This window comes from Onychostruthus taczanowskii, unplaced genomic scaffold (assembly GCF_017590055.1).
Source record: "Onychostruthus taczanowskii isolate IOZ18803 unplaced genomic scaffold, ASM1759005v1 scaffold35, whole genome shotgun sequence".
Taxonomy (NCBI): domain Eukaryota; kingdom Metazoa; phylum Chordata; class Aves; order Passeriformes; family Passeridae; genus Onychostruthus; species Onychostruthus taczanowskii.
The window spans coordinates 2,237,750-2,255,788 of NW_024500905.1; the positions used below are offsets into that span (position 1 = coordinate 2,237,750).

The window sequence follows — 18,039 nt, forward strand, 5'->3', positions numbered from 1 at the left end:
AAGGGCATTTGTACTTGTATAGAATGTCCATTCATATGCTTTTATCAAAAAAAACTACTGTACCATCTGTCTTCCTTCTTTCATCCTGTGAAGTGGATGGTTAGGAACTTTACATAGTATACTAACTTCTTTGAATTTTTTCTATAGTTCATATGGGTATTAGATATTACTCTTTTTTTGTATGTGCATTTTTTAGAAATGCATGCATGTGCAAAGAGGAAGACTTCAGAATTTTTTAAGTTTTATTTTTGTTTACATATAAGGTCTTGGTGTACTTTTAACAGTGCCTTTCTGAATGTAATTTTTATGAAATGCTAAGAAGGGTTAAAACTGTACAGAATCTGAATTTATTTTTCACCATTTTGAATTGTGGGAAGGAATCTTTCTTTGAAGAAAGAGTATCTGACGCGTGTAAACATGTGTGGTTATACAAAAAAAGGCATAATTATTTTCAGCCAGTTATATCACTAATTATTTGCTATAATAAAGTATGTAATACTGCAATACATACAGCATTATGTATACGTGTGTAAAATACAGTATGTTAATATGTGTGTGTATATATACATTATGAATATTGTCTATATTTTGTGACATCTAAGAAATTAATATTTTAGCATCTAAATGTTTCTAGTGGGAAAACAGTGCTGTACTACTCATTTCCACTGTTCATTCCATGACTACTTTTTTGTTTTCCTTTGGTGTGAAATTGAGCAAGTGTGTTCTTACTGCAGCTTTGGGCCTTCATGTTTAATTTTGCAAAAGAATGACCAGTTACTCAAAATAGCTGCCAGTGAAATAGGAGATGCTCAGGACAGCAGCTGATATGAGATGGTGGTATAAAACACATGACAAGAAGTCTTCTTTTCCCCTTGTTTGCAAATCTGTTTTTCTCTGTTTCTTGAAACATGTGAACCTTACATGTGAACCTTAAGACAGAGTTACTAAGAAATGAAAAGACTTGCCTTAGGCTTATGGAGTCATGATTTTATCAGACATGCTAAATTTATATGAATGTTTGTTCATGTGATCTTGCATGTACCACTGGTATTGTTTTATACTGTGTATCAGTGATACTCATAAAATATGGTTGTATAGATTAGAATTCATGTGTCATTTTAATGTCGCTCTGTCTCATGAGAAACAGCTTGTTCAAAAACGCGCTGTTTTTTCTCTTGGAAGGTACAGAAGACAAAGAGCAAACATCAGTGCGAAAGCTTAGCAGTTCAGATGTTGCATCTGAAAAGGTAAGAAAATATTCCTCCATAGATGAGGCATGATTTTGCATTATGATACTCTGATAGCTTTTTCCAAATGGCAGTCCAGAAACATTCCAGTAGTAGGAACTGTCAATTTTTAATAAATGACTCTTACCAGTAAAGTAGGATTTTGAGCTTTCTTTTATTAAAAATATTGGGGAAAGATTTCAAAAGACCTTGTAAAGAAAAAGTTGTTAAATTATATTTCTTGACTTTTTGTCTTGTCCTTTCTTCTGTTTTCTTCTCAAGAAGCTGCTTGATGATGAGGAGGAGATGTCTGAATTGCAACTTAGGCTTCTTGCACTTCAGTCTGCTAGTAAAAAATGGCAGCAAAAAGAACAACAGGTGATGAAGGAAAGCAAGGAAAAATTAACAAAAACGAAAAGCGTAACACAGAAAATGAAAGCCAGTACAAAAGCACATTCAACAAAAAAACCTAGTACTACAGGTAATAAGTTTTATGTTACTGAAATGGCTGTCAATGGCATAGCCTCAAAAAAAAAGGTTAATGTGAGCAATGAGCCTTTAGTCATTCTAAATTCTCTCACATTTACTCAGAGCTCTTGAAGAATCTAGGATTAGGTGGAACCAATTGGGTAAGATGGTGTTAATCACAAACTTTTATTTAAAGGCAAGCAAACTTTGAGGAAGCAACAGACAAAAACTTCAAAGAAGATGCAGCAGCAAAAGGAACTAGACAGGCGGCAGAAAGAGGAAGACCAGAGGAAACAAGAAGAAGAGGAGGAGAGAAGAAAGAGAGAAGAAGAAATAAGAAAAATTAGGGACCTCTCAAATCAAGAAGAGCAGTACAATCGATTTATGAAGCTAGTTGGAGGAAAGAGGAGATCAAGAAGCAGGGTAATAAATTTCTTACATGGTGTTCTGGCATTACATTTAGGATTCATGAATGATTTTTGTCTTGCCTCACGTGTTTTTGTGTCATCATCCTGTCTGAATCCCCCTGTTCTTCTCTCTGCTTCTCCCACCCCTAGAATAATCAAAATGTAGCAGTGAAAGAAAAGCTCAGTGTACTTCAGTGTTTACAGTGTTTTAATCCCATGCTAGACAAGCATTCCCTTTGGATTTGGAAAATCAGTTTTCTATGAGTTGTACCTTTGCAAGTCAGTGATTAAGCATTTTTCTTCTAAAGACATTTTGAGCACTGTGATCAAAGAGCAGCCTGTAATTTAACCAATCAGTAAAACTCTTTGGCCTTCTTTTAGATTTCAGGGTTTTCTTCTCCACATTTTCAAACTTTTTCTGTGTATGCAACTTCAGTGGGTTGCTTCTTTCAAAATGTGATTGGAGGGCTTGGTTGCTTTGTAGTATTTTTTCAATTTAGTATTTAATCTATTTTGTTGAGGCATAAGATACGCCAAGACAAAAGATAATTAGTTTAACTTCACACAGTGTCAAATTGATGAAGTAATAGAGTTACTGCAGTGGTCATCATGCTGTCCTTGTGGCTGTTCTTGTTCTCTCATATTGAGATTAGCAAAAGGCACTTGAGTAACTAATGTCTGTCTCTAAAACATTGGTACAGTACAGAAAAAAAAATACTGTTTCTATAGCATTCATTCTTTCAGCCTGGAAGCAATACAGCCATTGGAGCTGGATGCTTCAAGTGCTTGGAGCTACTATTGCTGTAAGAAACAGCATCTAAGGGAATTGGGGCTCCTGTTTGAGGTCGTGTTGGAGAAGAATCATATTTATATTGAATGGAAAATGAAGACTAAAAATGTTTGACTGTGAACAGTAGATATTCTAGAAGCTACCTTTCTGTATGCCTCTGAAAGATACAAGTTAAGGAGTCTGAGAAGTCATACTTAGGTGTTCTGCATGTTTTCAGTCCTAGGTGTTCTACATATTTTCAGTCCTGGACGTTGACTGGCATCTATACAGTGTTAGGAGATCTTTAAACAATCTGATTTATGAGTTGACAGTCTCAGGGTTTGTCTCAGTGTGGCATGTGACTTCTTCTGGGATGATAAAAAGATTCTTTACCTGAGAGTTGTTTCTAGCAAGGGTAGTTCAAGCATTCTTGGTAGTTGCCATGGCAGATTACCAGAAATAATAAAGCATTTAATTCACATGCAGTCTTTCAGAAATAAATAACCATGTCCATTTACCAGATACACAATAACCTAAAAGGTATTTAAAAATTGTTTCCATGCATCATAACACCCCCCACCCTATCATCCTGGAAGAGATATTTTTAAAACTGCCTGTGGATTTGTCTAGTTGCTACTTGCAGTAGATTTGATTAAAAGGTAATATTTAGTATCTTGTACAAGATAAATGAATTGTATTTATAAATCAATTAAAAGAAAAAATTCTAAGGGCCTTCTTCCAGAAGGTATTTCTTAGTGGTTTACTCTGAAATAATGATGTAAGACCAGGTAAATAAAATTCTTTTTTGTGTGTTTAGTCATCAGATACAGACTTGAGATGGTCTTTGGATAAGCAGTCTACAGAGAGTGCAGGAGGCATATATCAGTATGATAATTACGATGAAGTCGCTATGGATACAGACAGTGAAACTAACTCACCAGGTAAGACTTAGTTACAGTTTTCTTATATGGTGGTTGGTAAAAATAGGTTAAATGTAGGAAATAAGCCACTGTTCTAGAAAGAAAGTCTTTTGAGATGTGTGAATTACAGAACTAATATTTTAAGGTGAGCTAATTGTGTTAATGCTGACTCTTTCCATCCCTGTTGTAGTGGTATTTTTAAGGTCTTCAGGGTATATTTTTCGCATTGCAGTAATGTATGTTTATGCTTATGTATTCCCAATCAGCTGTGCAGGGTGTTAACTGGACAGATAGCAGCTTTGCAAAAAAAAGGGCATGGGGGTCCTAGTGGACACTGAGTGACATGTTGGTTGGCAGTATGGCTTTGGGTGACAGGCGAGCCACAGCCTGCGTTGTGGCACTGACTGTTGGGGGTCAGTGGCTGGAGGGGCCTCTTAATCACTGGTGAGATTGCCAGTTTTCTGGTTTCACAGTAGAAGAGAGTGACATTCTAGAATGAGCCTAGCAAAAGACCTTTTTGACTATTGACTAAGGAAAACTGTTTCAGGCTTGTTTTTCATAAAGTTCATTGGGAGACTGGAGCGTTTGGCTTACAGAAAGAGACTGAGAAAGCTGCGTTTGTGTTGAGAAGGCTAAGGAAGGATTTCACTCTTCAGTTGCTTAGTGAGCTGTTGCAGACAAGACAGAGCCAAACTTGTCAGTCAGATGGCAACAGAAGGACAGGTGGCAACACTTGAATTGCAACAAAACAAATTCTGCTTAGATAGAAGATAGTCAAACACTAGCAAAGGCTTAAATGTTGTGGAATCTCCATGGTGAAATATACCTGGAACTTGACAAACTGACTTTGGGGGCGGCCCAAAGTTTTGGCCGCTTGTGCTGGGTTGTACACCTTCCAGAAGTCTCTTCCAACTTAAATGATTTATTGACTCTCAAGTCTGAGGTGCATTTAAGGTAGTTGGGTTTCTGTGTTCCATCTCAACATACGGAGAGTTGAGAATTTCATTAAGAATAGTACTTATTGGCTACTTCTCTTGCTTTTCGTCTTCCACCCTTTTTTTTTTTTGCTTCCTTTTTTTCTCCTTTCTTGTCAGCCTTCCTTACGCATGACTTTGTTAAAATATTACACCTGCTATTTTGTATGTGTAAGCTACGCAAATCTCTCTTGATAAAGCATCTCAATTTCTTGTTCAGTGTTTCAGAATTTATCAGCAGTCCTTTGGGTCTGCTTCTGTCGTACCTTGTGTTGTGTTTTTGGTAGTCTGCAATCAGGCTACTGAGACTCTTGGTTGAGAAGGTAAATTCTTGCAAATTAAATTCAGTTTGAGGGCTGGATTACCTCAGCAGTACTGGTTGGCTGTACTTATATTTTGTATGTAAAACAGAAAATGTAACTATTCTTAAAAAATATATGTACATGTAAAGAAAAGGCGTTGTGATGTGTCTGGTGTTACCTTTAAAATTAGTGCATCGTAAAAACATTTGTCTCTTTCTGCTCCATTAAATCAGTTGATGCATGAAGCATGAGTTGTTGTTTAATAAATACCTGTCAGATATCTTACATTCAGTATTTTAATTGCAGCTTCTTCCCCAGTTCAGCCTCCTTTCTTTGAGTGTCCAATAGGATATTTTCCACCTCCAGTACCACCAATTTCCTTGCCACTACCTCCTCCAATTCCAGTAAGTAACCTTGATAATTCTCATTTTGTATCTGATTCCTAATGCTAAAGATAGGATTAAATTTAGATTCTGGTTTTGGTACTATACTCTGTTTAGTGATTCCCTTGAACTTTCTGTTAGACTTGTGGTTGCTTTTAAAAAACTCTTATTTCAGCTGCCTCTTGGCTGATGCAGTTGTTGGTTAATGGAGGTTTTCCCTGTTAAATTGAAATTCTCTTCATTGTTAGAGCTGTGCTTTTTCGTACAGAAGACAAAAATTGTGTGAAGCACATAAGGGAAAAGAATGATTTGGAGCTGTTAGCTCAAGGCAACTTTGCCCCTTATCTCTAGGCCACGTATGTAGGTAGATAAGCTTGATCTCTGACTTGTTACCTAGAGGTGGGGGGAAAGACAAGACAGAGCTCATCAGTCATTCAGACTTCGTGCCTTTTGACTGTGTTTTCTGTCTTCTCACCTAAGAGTCCACATGGAAGTTCAATTAGTGCGGAGATTTTTCATTGCTATTTTTTTCAGTGAATGATTGTTACTCAGAAAAGCAATAGAAAGGTACCATTTCTTCTCATGACCCCTTCTGAACTTTTGACGAAGGGAAATAGTAATTTTGTTAGCTAAGACAGTTTCATAAAAGACTGCTGGTCAGCTGTATTTCTCTGGCTAAACTTCCTCTGGTTCAGATTCTCACATTTAGTTTGTATGTCTCCACAGCTTCCAAATCTAACTTTATTGCTTCCATTAACCTCTGTGAGAAATAACTTACTGTTCAATCACAGCCTTTGACAGGGATGTAAGTGTAGTTTGAATGTTAATTAAACTGACACAGTTTAGGTTACTTTTAAACCATGGAATAATCTCGGTCTCAACCTCTGCTAAGTAATCATAAAGGGGTAGTAATTTTCACATTTCAAACCTTTGTTTTATTTTATTTTCTCAGCCTGTAGCGTCTTTGAGCCATCTTTACATGGAGGGTATTCCTTGTGTTTCTCTTGAGCCACCTCCACCTCTTCCCCCTCTTCCCCCTGAAGAGCCTGAACAGCCACCAAAACCTCCATTTGCTGACGAGGAAGAGGAGGAGGAGATGCTCTTAAGAGAAGAATTACTCAAGTCTCTAGCCAACAAGCGTGCTTTCAGAGCTGAGGTACTCTATTGTTTTTTGAATGTAAGCCTCTAGATGGCAGCCTTGACCAAAATTTCAATGTGACCTGCTGTAAGTGAGGATTACAGGGGTATTATGCTGCATTTCTACAGACTTAAAAATCAACAAGAGCCACTCTAGAACTATAAACTGCACCTTTCATGTTATTTCTGAGTGAATTATTAAACTTCAATGTACTGAAAATGGAGTAAGTCAAAGGAATGGGAGTTTTCTGCCAGAAAATGTTTACTACTTTTGAACTTTCCAGTTAGAAAGTAAGACCAGTAACTTTGTTTCAGCCTCCTAGGAAAAGGGGTTGGAAGAGGTTCACTGGTTTTTGTTGTTGTTTTGGGGATTTCTCTTGGAGTGAGAAGCTAAGCTTCTGGTTTTGAAAAATGTATTGGTTTTGACCTTACTTAAAGGGTGTTTGGCAGTCGACCTGTGAATAACTGGCCTGCTCTTGTGTGCCTTTTTGATATTACTGCAGAATTGCAACATTTATCTGGTGCATTTCAATAGTCTGGCTAAATCACATTTTCAAATTCCAAGACATGTATGAAGCAGTCTCATTTATACTGATGCTTTTTAAAACAGCTATATATAGTGTGTCTTTTTAAGACCATATTCTTGTTCTCTTTTTTAGGAAACATCAAGTAACAGTGGTCCACCTTCCCCTCCTGTTCCAGACAACTTGCAGCCTGTGCCAAGAAGTAATCTGTCTGCTGTCAGTATTAATACTGTGTCTCAGCCACGAGTGCAAAGTACAAAGTTTGTTAGAGTACCGAGGCTTCCACGAGCAGTGATTACAGTAAGGAAATACTGGTGCTTCCTACTAATAAGGCTATGAGTTGAAACTGAGTTCAGTTTAAGTGAAGAGCAGACTTAGGTTTTGTAGTGATGCAGCACAGAAGGGTGAAGCTTCAGTTAAGCATTTGAATTATTAGTGAGCTTTTGACAATCCTTATGCTCTTCTAGAAAGACTTTGACACTGAGGCAAGAATTTGTAGCTGAAGAGAGCATCAAGATATGCCATCATACAGTGAACTAAGAGATTGTAAATATAGTTCAATTATTTTCTTATCCAGACTAGCACAGACACCATTGCCAAAACAGAGGCAGTCTTGCTCTTCTTCCTGCACCTGGCCAGTTGGTGTTTTCCTTCCTTTAAAGTGGGGTCTGGAGCATCAGTCCCATTGCTGAACTTACGTAACATGCTAAATTGGTTAGAAAACTAACTTCTGTAGGGGAAAAAGTACTTTTCCTTTTAGGAGGAGTTGAATTTTTTCAGTGAATAGTGTGTACATCAGAGTTAGCATGTCTATGAGTGTGGCTGGAAGAGAGTATTTGTGAGGAGAGCCAGTGCCTTGCACCAACATAAACTGGAATTGTGCCTGCCTATCCTGTTGTGGTGAAAAATTGATGCAACTGGAGTATGTTCAGCAGTAGTAGATAACCCATATCTTGAGAATTGCCCAGAGTATCAAAAAGAACTGATTGTGGAAATTTGAGTATTTTTCATTTTTAAAAAATTGTGGTTTTTTGGTGGGTTAATGCTTTAGAAGACACAGTTTTGACAAAGTTCTATTCTGAGATGAAGGGTAATGTATAGCTGTAGTTGTCCAGATCTGCAGTGGAACATCAGAACAGCAGTCCCGGAAATGTGAAATAAGTTCCTTTTTTCTATGCTGTAACTCCAGAACTTTTGAGGTTAATCTCAGTTGTCTGCTTGTTTCTGCATTTTCCTTTATGCTGGAATTGGCAGTCACCTGATCTTCAGTGAGCTTTTTAAATTTGTGTTTGCAAAAGGTGATTAATCATTATTTCATCTATTCATTACATTCTGTTGATGTTCTGCCAATTAAAATGCTTGAGCAGCTCACTGTAAGATCAGCTAAGTACAACTGTGGGACAAGAGACTATGTAGCAGAAAGAATAGGGGTTTTGGCGTGGCTGCCACACCAGTTCTAATGCAGATTTGATTGGCTGTTACCTCTCAGTTACTTGAAAAAATTCCTTGCAAATGACAGATGATAATTCTAATTGCAAAGAAATTAATTAATCAAGTATAAGAGTTAGGTGTTTGAGATTTGTATGCTATGACCATGAACCAGTAAATGTGCTGCAGATACTTGGGAGTAGGTTGAAAATGTTGGAGTACCTTTCATGTTACAGTATCAAGACTGTGTAATATTACTGTCTTGTGGAGATGTACAAATGCTTATTTTTTTCTTACAATGTGGGATTGGTGTGTGTGGTAACAAAAGGAGTTAACCTTGTTTTTCTCTTCTTGCAAGTATGTTCTCTGTTACACCCGTGTCTCTAACTTTGTCTTCTTACATGTAAAACTTTTTACATTCTCACCCCAGCTTCCAAAACATAAGTCTGTTGTGGTCACATTAAATGACTCAGATGACAGTGAGTCTGATGGAGAGCCCTCTAACTCAACTAGCAGTGTGTTTGGAGGACTAGAATCTATGATAAAAGAAGCAAGGAGAAATGTTGAGGTAAATGCTGTCAAAATTTTCATAATTTTAATGATTTTTCTTTATATATGGAATTTAGAATTCAGTCAAGAAATACTGAATTGCATCAGAAGCGAGTAAGAGTTAGTCCTGTCTGGAGAACTACATTGTAATTTGGATTGCACAAGCGAATCCAATTTTTTTGTTGAAGATGGCATCCTGGAGATAGAACTTGGAATATATTTTGGTTTGATTTTTTTCAATTAAAATTCAGTGCATTGTTAGGCAAAAATGTAGTGGCTTAAAAGATCTTACTAGTCTTGAACAGCTTTAAGTAAGTGCTGAAATTCCTCTTATGAATGTTACTTGACAGCTGTATTTTAAACTAGTGTGATTGGTACTGACTTGAGTGTAATTGTAACAGGCATCAAAAATCAAAGCCCCTCCAAAATCAGAAAAAGAGAATGATCCAATGAGAACTCCAGAGGCTCTGCCAGAAGATAAGAAAATAGAATACAGACTTCTAAAAGAAGAGATTGCCAGGTAACCTTTGTTTAATTGTTAATGTAAAATGTGTTTTATTTGTAGCCCTTTACTATCTAGTCTACTTTTGTAACCTGAAGGAAGATCTGAGTTTGAAAACCTTGCCATCACCTTCAGGTTTTTCCCCCCATGCAGTTTTTTGGTAAGACAACATAGAGGTCTAAAGAAAATCCTGGGATTTGAACTGACTTATAGTAGATGATTGCATTGTGGAAAGTACTTTTTCTTTTAACTTGAAATCTTGTCCTGCTACTCCTTTCAAATATTTAAAAACTCTTGGAAAATGAATGTTGAGGCTACTGAATTGTTTTTAACATTTGTTTCAGTCGTGAGAAACAGCGCTTAATTAAGACTGATCCAGTGAAGAACACTTCGTCCCCTGCAAATTCTGATGGTGAAGTTGATGGAATTGGGAGAATAGCAGTAGTGACCAAACAAGTCACAGAAGCAGAAGCAAAGCTGAAGAGAAATAGGTATACATTTCACTGTCATAAGTCCTACCTTTTCCTTAATGGGATGAAGAGTAAATATTTTCAAATGTGTAGCATTTAAAGAAAAACGAATGCTTTTTCTTGTTGTCTTGAATTATTCAGCCTTAAATTCTATTGCTGTGCAAAAGGAATTGTGTTGTATTGCCAGTGTGGTGTTTGATACTTTTAAGTAGGATTTGTCATACTAAGTGTTTTCAGCTGTATTTATGTTCAGTGACGAGAATATGATTTGTGCCACCTAATATGGCTTTTCTCTTCTGGCATGCCTCTTCCATGTTTCTCACCCTAATTTCAAATTATAAAGTAGTTGTAAGTAGAAGTGCTTTGCATCCTCTTCTCAGCTTCTTTTGCCACTTGATTATTTCTGTATGGTCTTGTGAACAAACTGGGTTGTGGTCAGACATCAACTGAAGAGCAGTCTTCTGTCCTCTCTTTATCCACACCCATCTACCTAAGAGTTTATCTTCCTTTGATGCATAGATTTTCGTGGTTTGTCTACTCTATTTTTGTGCCATAATATTATGGCTTGTAATCTGGTAGTGTGTGTATGTCCTCTGAGATGGAACTAGGTTGTTACTTAAGAGAGAGCAAGAGTGTGTGTGTTTTGGTTGTCATTATATTAAAAACAGTCTTAGAGCATTTGCTTACCTTCCCCTGTGCTTCTAACTAAATGCTTTTTTCTGCGTTATACTTACATGCTGAACTTGGGATGCTGAAATGTGCTGTATATATTGACAATATTTGATGTCTTATGGATGATAGGACTGTCTGGAGAGGCTTAATTTGTAGTCTTCTTGTGAGTGAGGAGAACTGCTTTCTTAAATAACTGGGGTTTTGGGAGGAGCAACAGTTGCCCTAAGTAATTCATCTTTGGGAAAAATTGTGTACATTCTTTTTATTTCAGAATGCTGTTGATAAAGGATGAGTCTGTCTTGAAAAACTTACTGCAACAACAGGCCAAGAAAAGAGAGAATGTTCGAATTGCTGAAAATAAAATTAACAAACTGGCTGAACAGCTACAAGCAACAGAGAAGATCTTGAATGCTAACAAGGCATTTCTCAAGAGGCTTCAGGAGCATGTAATTGGCACTCTGAAATGTTTGTTTCCTAGAGCTAGAAATCTTGAAATGGGATGCCTGATTTTTGGAGGCAGTAGAATTTTCTTTGAATTACTAACTCCCGTCTAGTTATATTATATCTCATTAATTCCATGTAATGATATTTTATTATCTGGTCATATCTGTAAATTTGCATTTTGCTGTAGTATTTAGTTTTTATTTTTATCTTTTCAGATACATAAAGTTCAACAACGAGTTACAGTAAAAAAAGCTCTGGCATTAAAGTACGGAGAAGAACTTGCTCGAGCAAAAGCAGTAGCAAGTAAGGAAATTGGGAAACGAAAGCTAGAGCAGGATCATCTTGGTGTAAGTCAGCATGATTTTAAACCAAACTACTTGGAAAAGAGTATCAATTTTGCTTAACAAAGTTCAAGTGGAATTTCAGGAAAACATTTCAGAAACAATGTAGGGAGTATTCCTATTGTTTTTTTTCATTTTTGAGAATTCAAAAAAAAGGCATTAATGATTTGAGGAAGAAAACTCTTCAAAACCTACATTTCTATGCTAGGGGAATGACATTCATTGATAAGTAATAAGAGGAGCCATATGGCTGGGAGAAAAGAAAATACTATCTGTAGACATCAATGATTTTGTTAAACTATCAAGCTAAGTTGCTGCAGAATGGATCTGATACTGTTTTGAAAAACAAACAAAACCAAGGCTAAAATATTTTTCTAAATTTTAGTTCTCCTACTCCCAACATCACCGTATGCACTTGTTTTATAGCTCAACTTTTAACTGGGGCCAGAACTTCTGTTGAAGCCCTCCCTGTACATGATGTAGAGTAATTTTTATCGCAAAACCTGCAAATCTGCTGCTTAAATTGTGGCAAACTTTTGTTGTTTTTCTGCTGTTTGTTGAAATCTTCAGGCAAGAGTTTAAAATATATTTTTATAAACTCTGAATTAATATTTTGCCTATGTTTTTCCTTTCTATTGATAGATCAGTAGATGAGAAAATTGAAATAAAGAGGTTTTTTTATTCCTTTTTAGCCAAGCAAAATGTTGAAATTGGATACATCCCCTGCATCAAGTCCAAAAAAGCCTTCAGCAGAAATGATTGCACTAGAGAAAAAACGACTGCAGCAGTTAGAGTATGAATATGCTCTAAAGATTCAGAAGTTGAAGGAGGCCCGCGCACTTCAAACCAAGGAACAATCAAATACTGCGCCTCATGTAGAAGAGGAATCTGAATTTGCATTACCTCAGCCATCGCTTCATGATCTTACACAGGACAAATTGACTTTGGACAGTGAAGAAAATTACTTTGATGATGAAGTTTTGTCTAATTCAAACAGAGAACGAAGGAGATCTTTCAGAGAATCGAATTCTTTTACTAAGCCAAATCTTAAACACATGGACACTCCAAAACAAGAAACTATAAACAAACTTTCTAAAAAGGCTTCTGAGGAGCCTGAGTTGTTCCTTGGGTTGAATATTGATGAACTGAAAAAACTTTATGCTAAAGCTGACAGCTTGAAAGAGCTGCTAATGAAAAGTACTGCCTTTATTGTGCCTAAGGAAGATCTCTTGTGTGGTCAGGTAAATGTTTACAATTAAACATGAAGCTTGTCGTTATTAGGTGCTATTGCAACTACTAGATATCTGTTTATCTGTTTCCTAGGAAATTTCAGTGGACATGGATTTTTTTACATCACAAAGTAAACAAGCTGAAATGAAACCATTTCCGTTTGGACCGTATCGTAGTCCTCTTCTATTATTTAAATCCTACAGGTATGAAGACTGTAGCAGCTCTTTGACTTATGCTTGTGTGTTCTTGTTCATATGGTCTTCAGTGATCTTCCTTGATACCCAGGCATGTACAGAAAGATAAGTCCTAGTGAGAAACTTGACTATCCCTAAACAATGGTACCTGGTTTAGGGAATCTAATGATTTTATTCAGTTTTTTTTTCCTGCTCTGCACATGTCCCTTGGTTTTGTGCAATATGCTGCTTTTACATTTTATTGCACATTGTTTGATGCAACTAAACAAGTGGTTAAGTGTTTGGAAACAGGATTTTTATATCTAGTATGAAGCAATGTAAATCCAAGAAGCATATTTCAGTTATGCAGTCTTTGAACTTGGCTAGGATTTACATAATCTGAGTCAAAATTGGTTCAATCATCTATTTTTGGATTCCTCCTCAGTGGAAAGAGGCCATAATCATAGTGATTCGTCTTGACTTGACAGTAATATCTGCAAGTGTAATCAGTTTGGCACATCTGTTTTTTGACTAAAGAGAACTTGGTTCCTACACGTGGAATTTCAGGCAACAAAAGTTGAATTTAAATTGGAGAAGTTGTATCCTGCCATTTTAATTTGTAGGTTATAATGTCAATTTCTGAAGGAGCTATAAATCCCCAAATTGATATAGTCAAACTTCAGCTAAAGATTTAAAGTCTGCTAGACTAAGACTAGTTTTGTTTGTTTATGCATTCTTAGGTTGATATGTTTATTTTTTTCCTACTGTTTCTTTAAGTTAGTCTTTAACAGTTATCTTTGCACTTCTATTTGATGTTGGTCTTAATGCTGATTAGAGCATGAGATTTTCTACAAACTACTGAAATGCACTTTCAGTAGTTGCCTTCCATGCTTTTACTACACTCCTGTTTTCATATTAATGAAGTTCTACACCTAAAAATGAGAATGCTAGAGGAAAACATAGGTTGAGAAGTATTCCTTTGTTCCCTTCCTCTTGCTATTTCTACCTTGTTCTTAGCCTGTAGGTTAATGATGCTTTTTTTTTTGATTAGTAGCAGAATTTTGGAAATAATGACATTTAATACTGTGAGTGATTTTTAATTACTTTTTTTAGAAAACTGGTGTCTTGCCTTGTGTACATTATGGCAATAATTTGCTGTCTCGTTTTAGGTTTAGTCCTTATTTTCGTACCAAGGAAAAGCTGTACCTCAGTTCAATAACATATAGCAATATGATTGAGCCAAAACAGTGTTTCTGCCGCTTTGATTTAACAGGCACGTGTAATGATGATGACTGTCAGTGGTAAGTTCTTTTTAATTTTTGTGGTTAATCTAAACCTCTCTTCTACATGTCTGACTCTAAGTCTGAAATAAGTATTTCTTTTTAATTTGAAAGATCTGGATATTTATCCTCTGCACAAGTTCTAGACAAGGTTATTTTTAATACTCTATTACAGGTACTTAGTTGGAAGAAAAACCCCTTTCAGCTAAGCCATGAAAAAAGAGGAGGCTCTTTAGATGTAAATTTAGAAAAATAATATGGCCTTATAGAGAATATACAACATTTTTTTAGTAATTCAAGTGGGTCTGGTTATACAAAACTTCAGCATAACTTCAACTCGTAGAACCTCACATAGTAGTTGATTCTATTAAGCACATTTAATATGTGCTGTGCTGCTGTCCGAGTTTCTCTACTCCCCCGGGCAGGGAGGAGGTCGCACCTGAAAAGTGTATACTAAATAAATGATTAAGTAAAAAATCAATAATATTCTAGTTTCCTGGAAAAGTACTGGCTAAGTTTGTTTCTTTAAAAGCTGGAGTTAATTGTATTAAAAATAATTTGTTTACCAATTTTGTGCTGTACATTTAAAAGTGGATATAAATTGGTTAGGAATGAACTCAATATGGAAAACTGACTACTGGTAAAGTAGGAGTGAACTTGATTCTGGATCAGCTTTTAGCTGCTGTCATCAGACCATTGTTTGACTCTTTAAAATAGAAAATGATATCTAATTCTTATAATTGCCTTATTTGAACTGGAAAGTTCTAAATACTGTGCTATAGGCTTAAGTTTAGAAAAAGCCCAGATGCATTTAACCAAATTTCAAAGCAAACAATATTTTTTCTGTGGGTATTGTTTTCTTTATGCCTCACCCAAATGTGTACTAACATTTTCTTAATATTTTGTTGCTATGATAAATGTTTTAATTGCTTATTTATTTGTTTTAGGCAGCACATGAAAGATTGCACTCTTAGCCGTAAGCAGCTCTTTCAGGATATTCTGTCTTACAATTTAGAACTGATTGGTTGTTCAGAAAAAAGCACTGATGAGGAAATCAGCACTGCCACAGGTTATTGAGTCTCTTATTCTCCTTTGTATCTAAAAATTAATTTCTGAAGGGAATGAGTTTCATTAAAAGCTCTAGGTGCAAGGACTTTGATGTGAAGTGGATATAAGACAGAGCTATATGAAGTTTTTTCGGTTGTCCATTTCAGTCCTTTGTTAGTGGGTAGTTACATTGGTGTCTTACAGAAAGAAAAGAATCACTGGTCTGAGGAACATTTAATTCAAAAAGTATTGCTGGGATTCAGGATTTTGGGGAGCAGTGAGCATGGAATCTTTGCCTCTCCTTCCTCAGTTCTTTCTGTAACTACTGGACTGACCTGTTTCAGTGGAGCTGGAATTTTATAATAATGCCTTTGCCATGTAGGCAAGTTGCCAAACAGAACTTGCTTATTTTTCATTTCTTTGTGCTAGTGTGTTAAATTACCATGCCTCTTGAAGCAGTCATATTTCATAAATTCGTCATAGATTGTGTTAAAATGCTGTTAAGTTACTTAACTGTTTTAATCTATACGCTTACCTAAGCTGCACATATTCTTGTTTCAGAAAAATATGTTGAAAAACTTTTTGGTATAAACAGAGATCGTATGTCAGTGGATCAGATGGCTGTTCTTTTGGCCAGCAATGTCAACGAGAGTAAAAGTCACAGTAAGTAGCTTGGTAGATCAAATACAATATATATAAATGTGTAAAAACTGTGGAAGTACCTTGATGATTTTGTAAACCAAGAATATATTTTAATAGAATTTATTTATCTTAGTATTATAAATTATGATTATGGTAAAATAAAGTCTACAAAATTTAAGGCAATAATACAATAGTTTTGGAGTTCCATTTGTAGAATTTATTTATGCACTTAAGCACAATAAATTTTAAATAAGTTGTATTGAAATTTATGCACTTCTGTTGAACTCACTGAATCTTATCTAAAATTAGGAAAAATATTTTACTCTTGAATACAGAAAAATGAGAATTTTTACTACTTTGTTTGTTTACAGCACCTCCACATACAACTTGGAAAGAGAAAAGGAAATGGAGACCAAAGTACTGGAGAAAGCCTCTGCTAGACAGTAGCAGCAGTGAAGAGGAACAGTTTGTTGGACCTATTAAATACGGTAATCTGGATGTGTGGCACCCTTTAAATGACTAGTAAAGGGAAAAACCTACCCACCTCTTTCTAACACTTGATTTTTAAATGACTTCTTGAGAAAACCAATGCTTTTGATAGTTTTCTTGACTTTATACTTCCTGTATGCAGATTTTATTTTGCAGAAGTTTTTGGGTAAAGGTTGACCTACACTTGTAATTCTGTTGTATCTTTTCCTTTAAAGAGACTGGAAATGAGGGTGGAATTTCTAATTACGTGTTCTTAAAAGGAGCATAAGGAACTGTTTCCCTAGAATATGTCAGCCTTTCCCACATACCATTAGGATGTAAAAAACCAATTATTTTCCTTCAGCAGCCCTACTTCCTCCTTCCCCCTCCCCCTGAACTTTAAATAGAAAAGCATCAGTGTTCAGTTACCTTAAATTTGTACAGAATTTGTATTTGGTGTTAGGTCAGGTGTTAAAAAAAGCTGTAGTTAAGCAACATTTGAGACTTAAAAGCTGCTAGAGCATCAGTAACCTGTTAGCATTTCACATGTGACTCTTGCAGGTAGGAGCTTCAGGATTTTATAGCAAATCTCTAAAAAGGATTTTTTGGGACTCATAGTTGAGATAAATTTTTCTTTAGCAAATGTGTCTAGTTCCTAATGCTGCCTGATGAACTGCCTTAGTTGGTGTCTATTGATCAAGGCAGCCTTTACTGCTAATCCTTTCATTCCTTCACTTTTGAAATATAACCAGTTCTGTACAGGCAATGCAGTTTGAAGGGTGCTGAGACAATGCTATTTAGTTGTGATCAATGGGTGGACTTGAAATATATAAATGCCACCTCTTGTGAGAGTTACAGGTCACTATTGTTTTAAAAAGGAAATGTTCTTTTAAAAAAAATGTATATTATTTACAGCCCATCCCACAGAACATAAAAAGAGAGTTCCGGTGCTTGATACTGTGGTGACTCCAGATGATGTCCGGTATTTTACAAGTGAGACTGATGACATTTCCAACTTGGAAGCAAGTGTGCAAGAAAACCCCTGTGATGTACAGCTTTGGATTAAACTTGCATATAAATACTTGAATCAAAATGAAGGGTATGTCTTCTACATTTGAGACCTTGCTACATTTGCCCTTGCTGCTATGTTCAAATTTCCTATTTGATGTTAAAGAACTTTCTTCAACAATGCCACAAATAATTAATTACTTCAAGCAGGTTAAAAAATAATCTATTTTTGCTACTGTATTTAGTGCAGTATATGAGTAATAAATTATGCTGATGGTTTATCTTCAGATAGATTCTTTCTCAGAGTGGAAGTTGATGGAAAGTAGTGTGGGAGAAGTAATTGTTCATGTTTGAAAAGTGTTCTGTGAAGATTACAGTGGAATGTTGTACTTCGAGCAGTAAAAGTGGACCAATTAAATCATTCTCATCTACAGAGTGAATGCTTGGAATAATGTTTGAAATTATTTTCATCAGCAAACTTTCTTATAAGTACAGTTCTGCTAGTTTTATCCCTGTGGAAATCATCTGGTTGAGCACTTGGTTTCTTACTTTGGTGTGGTGTTTTTTTTTTTTTTTTTTTTTTTTTCTTTGGTTTCCAGAGTTTGTCTAGCTTCTCTTCCTTAAAATTATGCTGCAGGGTACCATGTTTCTATTGGCAATCAGATCATTTGAATA

General features: G+C 35.9%; 1 protein-coding gene across 5 annotated transcripts in view; it reads left to right on the top strand.

The window, feature by feature from the left end:
* The window catches only part of ZFC3H1 (zinc finger C3H1-type containing), a 41,816-nt gene that overhangs the window by 7,710 nt on the left and 16,067 nt on the right, over positions 1 to 18,039 (top strand). For 2 of the 5 annotated variants that reach the window (XM_041411197.1, XM_041411201.1), the window contains exons 3-21: positions 1,183 to 1,247; positions 1,509 to 1,707; positions 1,891 to 2,117; positions 3,688 to 3,811; positions 5,373 to 5,470; positions 6,402 to 6,605; positions 7,246 to 7,410; positions 8,969 to 9,106; positions 9,489 to 9,607; positions 9,934 to 10,080; positions 11,003 to 11,177; positions 11,391 to 11,522; positions 12,209 to 12,757; positions 12,840 to 12,949; positions 14,089 to 14,220; positions 15,147 to 15,268; positions 15,808 to 15,909; positions 16,260 to 16,376; positions 17,272 to 17,455. In XM_041411197.1, the coding sequence (XP_041267131.1) occupies positions 1,183 to 1,247; positions 1,509 to 1,707; positions 1,891 to 2,117; positions 3,688 to 3,811; positions 5,373 to 5,470; positions 6,402 to 6,605; positions 7,246 to 7,410; positions 8,969 to 9,106; positions 9,489 to 9,607; positions 9,934 to 10,080; positions 11,003 to 11,177; positions 11,391 to 11,522; positions 12,209 to 12,757; positions 12,840 to 12,949; positions 14,089 to 14,220; positions 15,147 to 15,268; positions 15,808 to 15,909; positions 16,260 to 16,376; positions 17,272 to 17,455 (3,109 nt within the window). The remainder of the gene's footprint in view (positions 1 to 1,182; positions 1,248 to 1,508; positions 1,708 to 1,890; positions 2,118 to 3,687; positions 3,812 to 5,372; positions 5,471 to 6,401; positions 6,606 to 7,245; positions 7,411 to 8,968; positions 9,107 to 9,488; positions 9,608 to 9,933; positions 10,081 to 11,002; positions 11,178 to 11,390; positions 11,523 to 12,208; positions 12,758 to 12,839; positions 12,950 to 14,088; positions 14,221 to 15,146; positions 15,269 to 15,807; positions 15,910 to 16,259; positions 16,377 to 17,271; positions 17,456 to 18,039) is intronic. The other 3 variants (XM_041411198.1, XM_041411199.1, XM_041411200.1) reach the window with 3 other exon arrangements.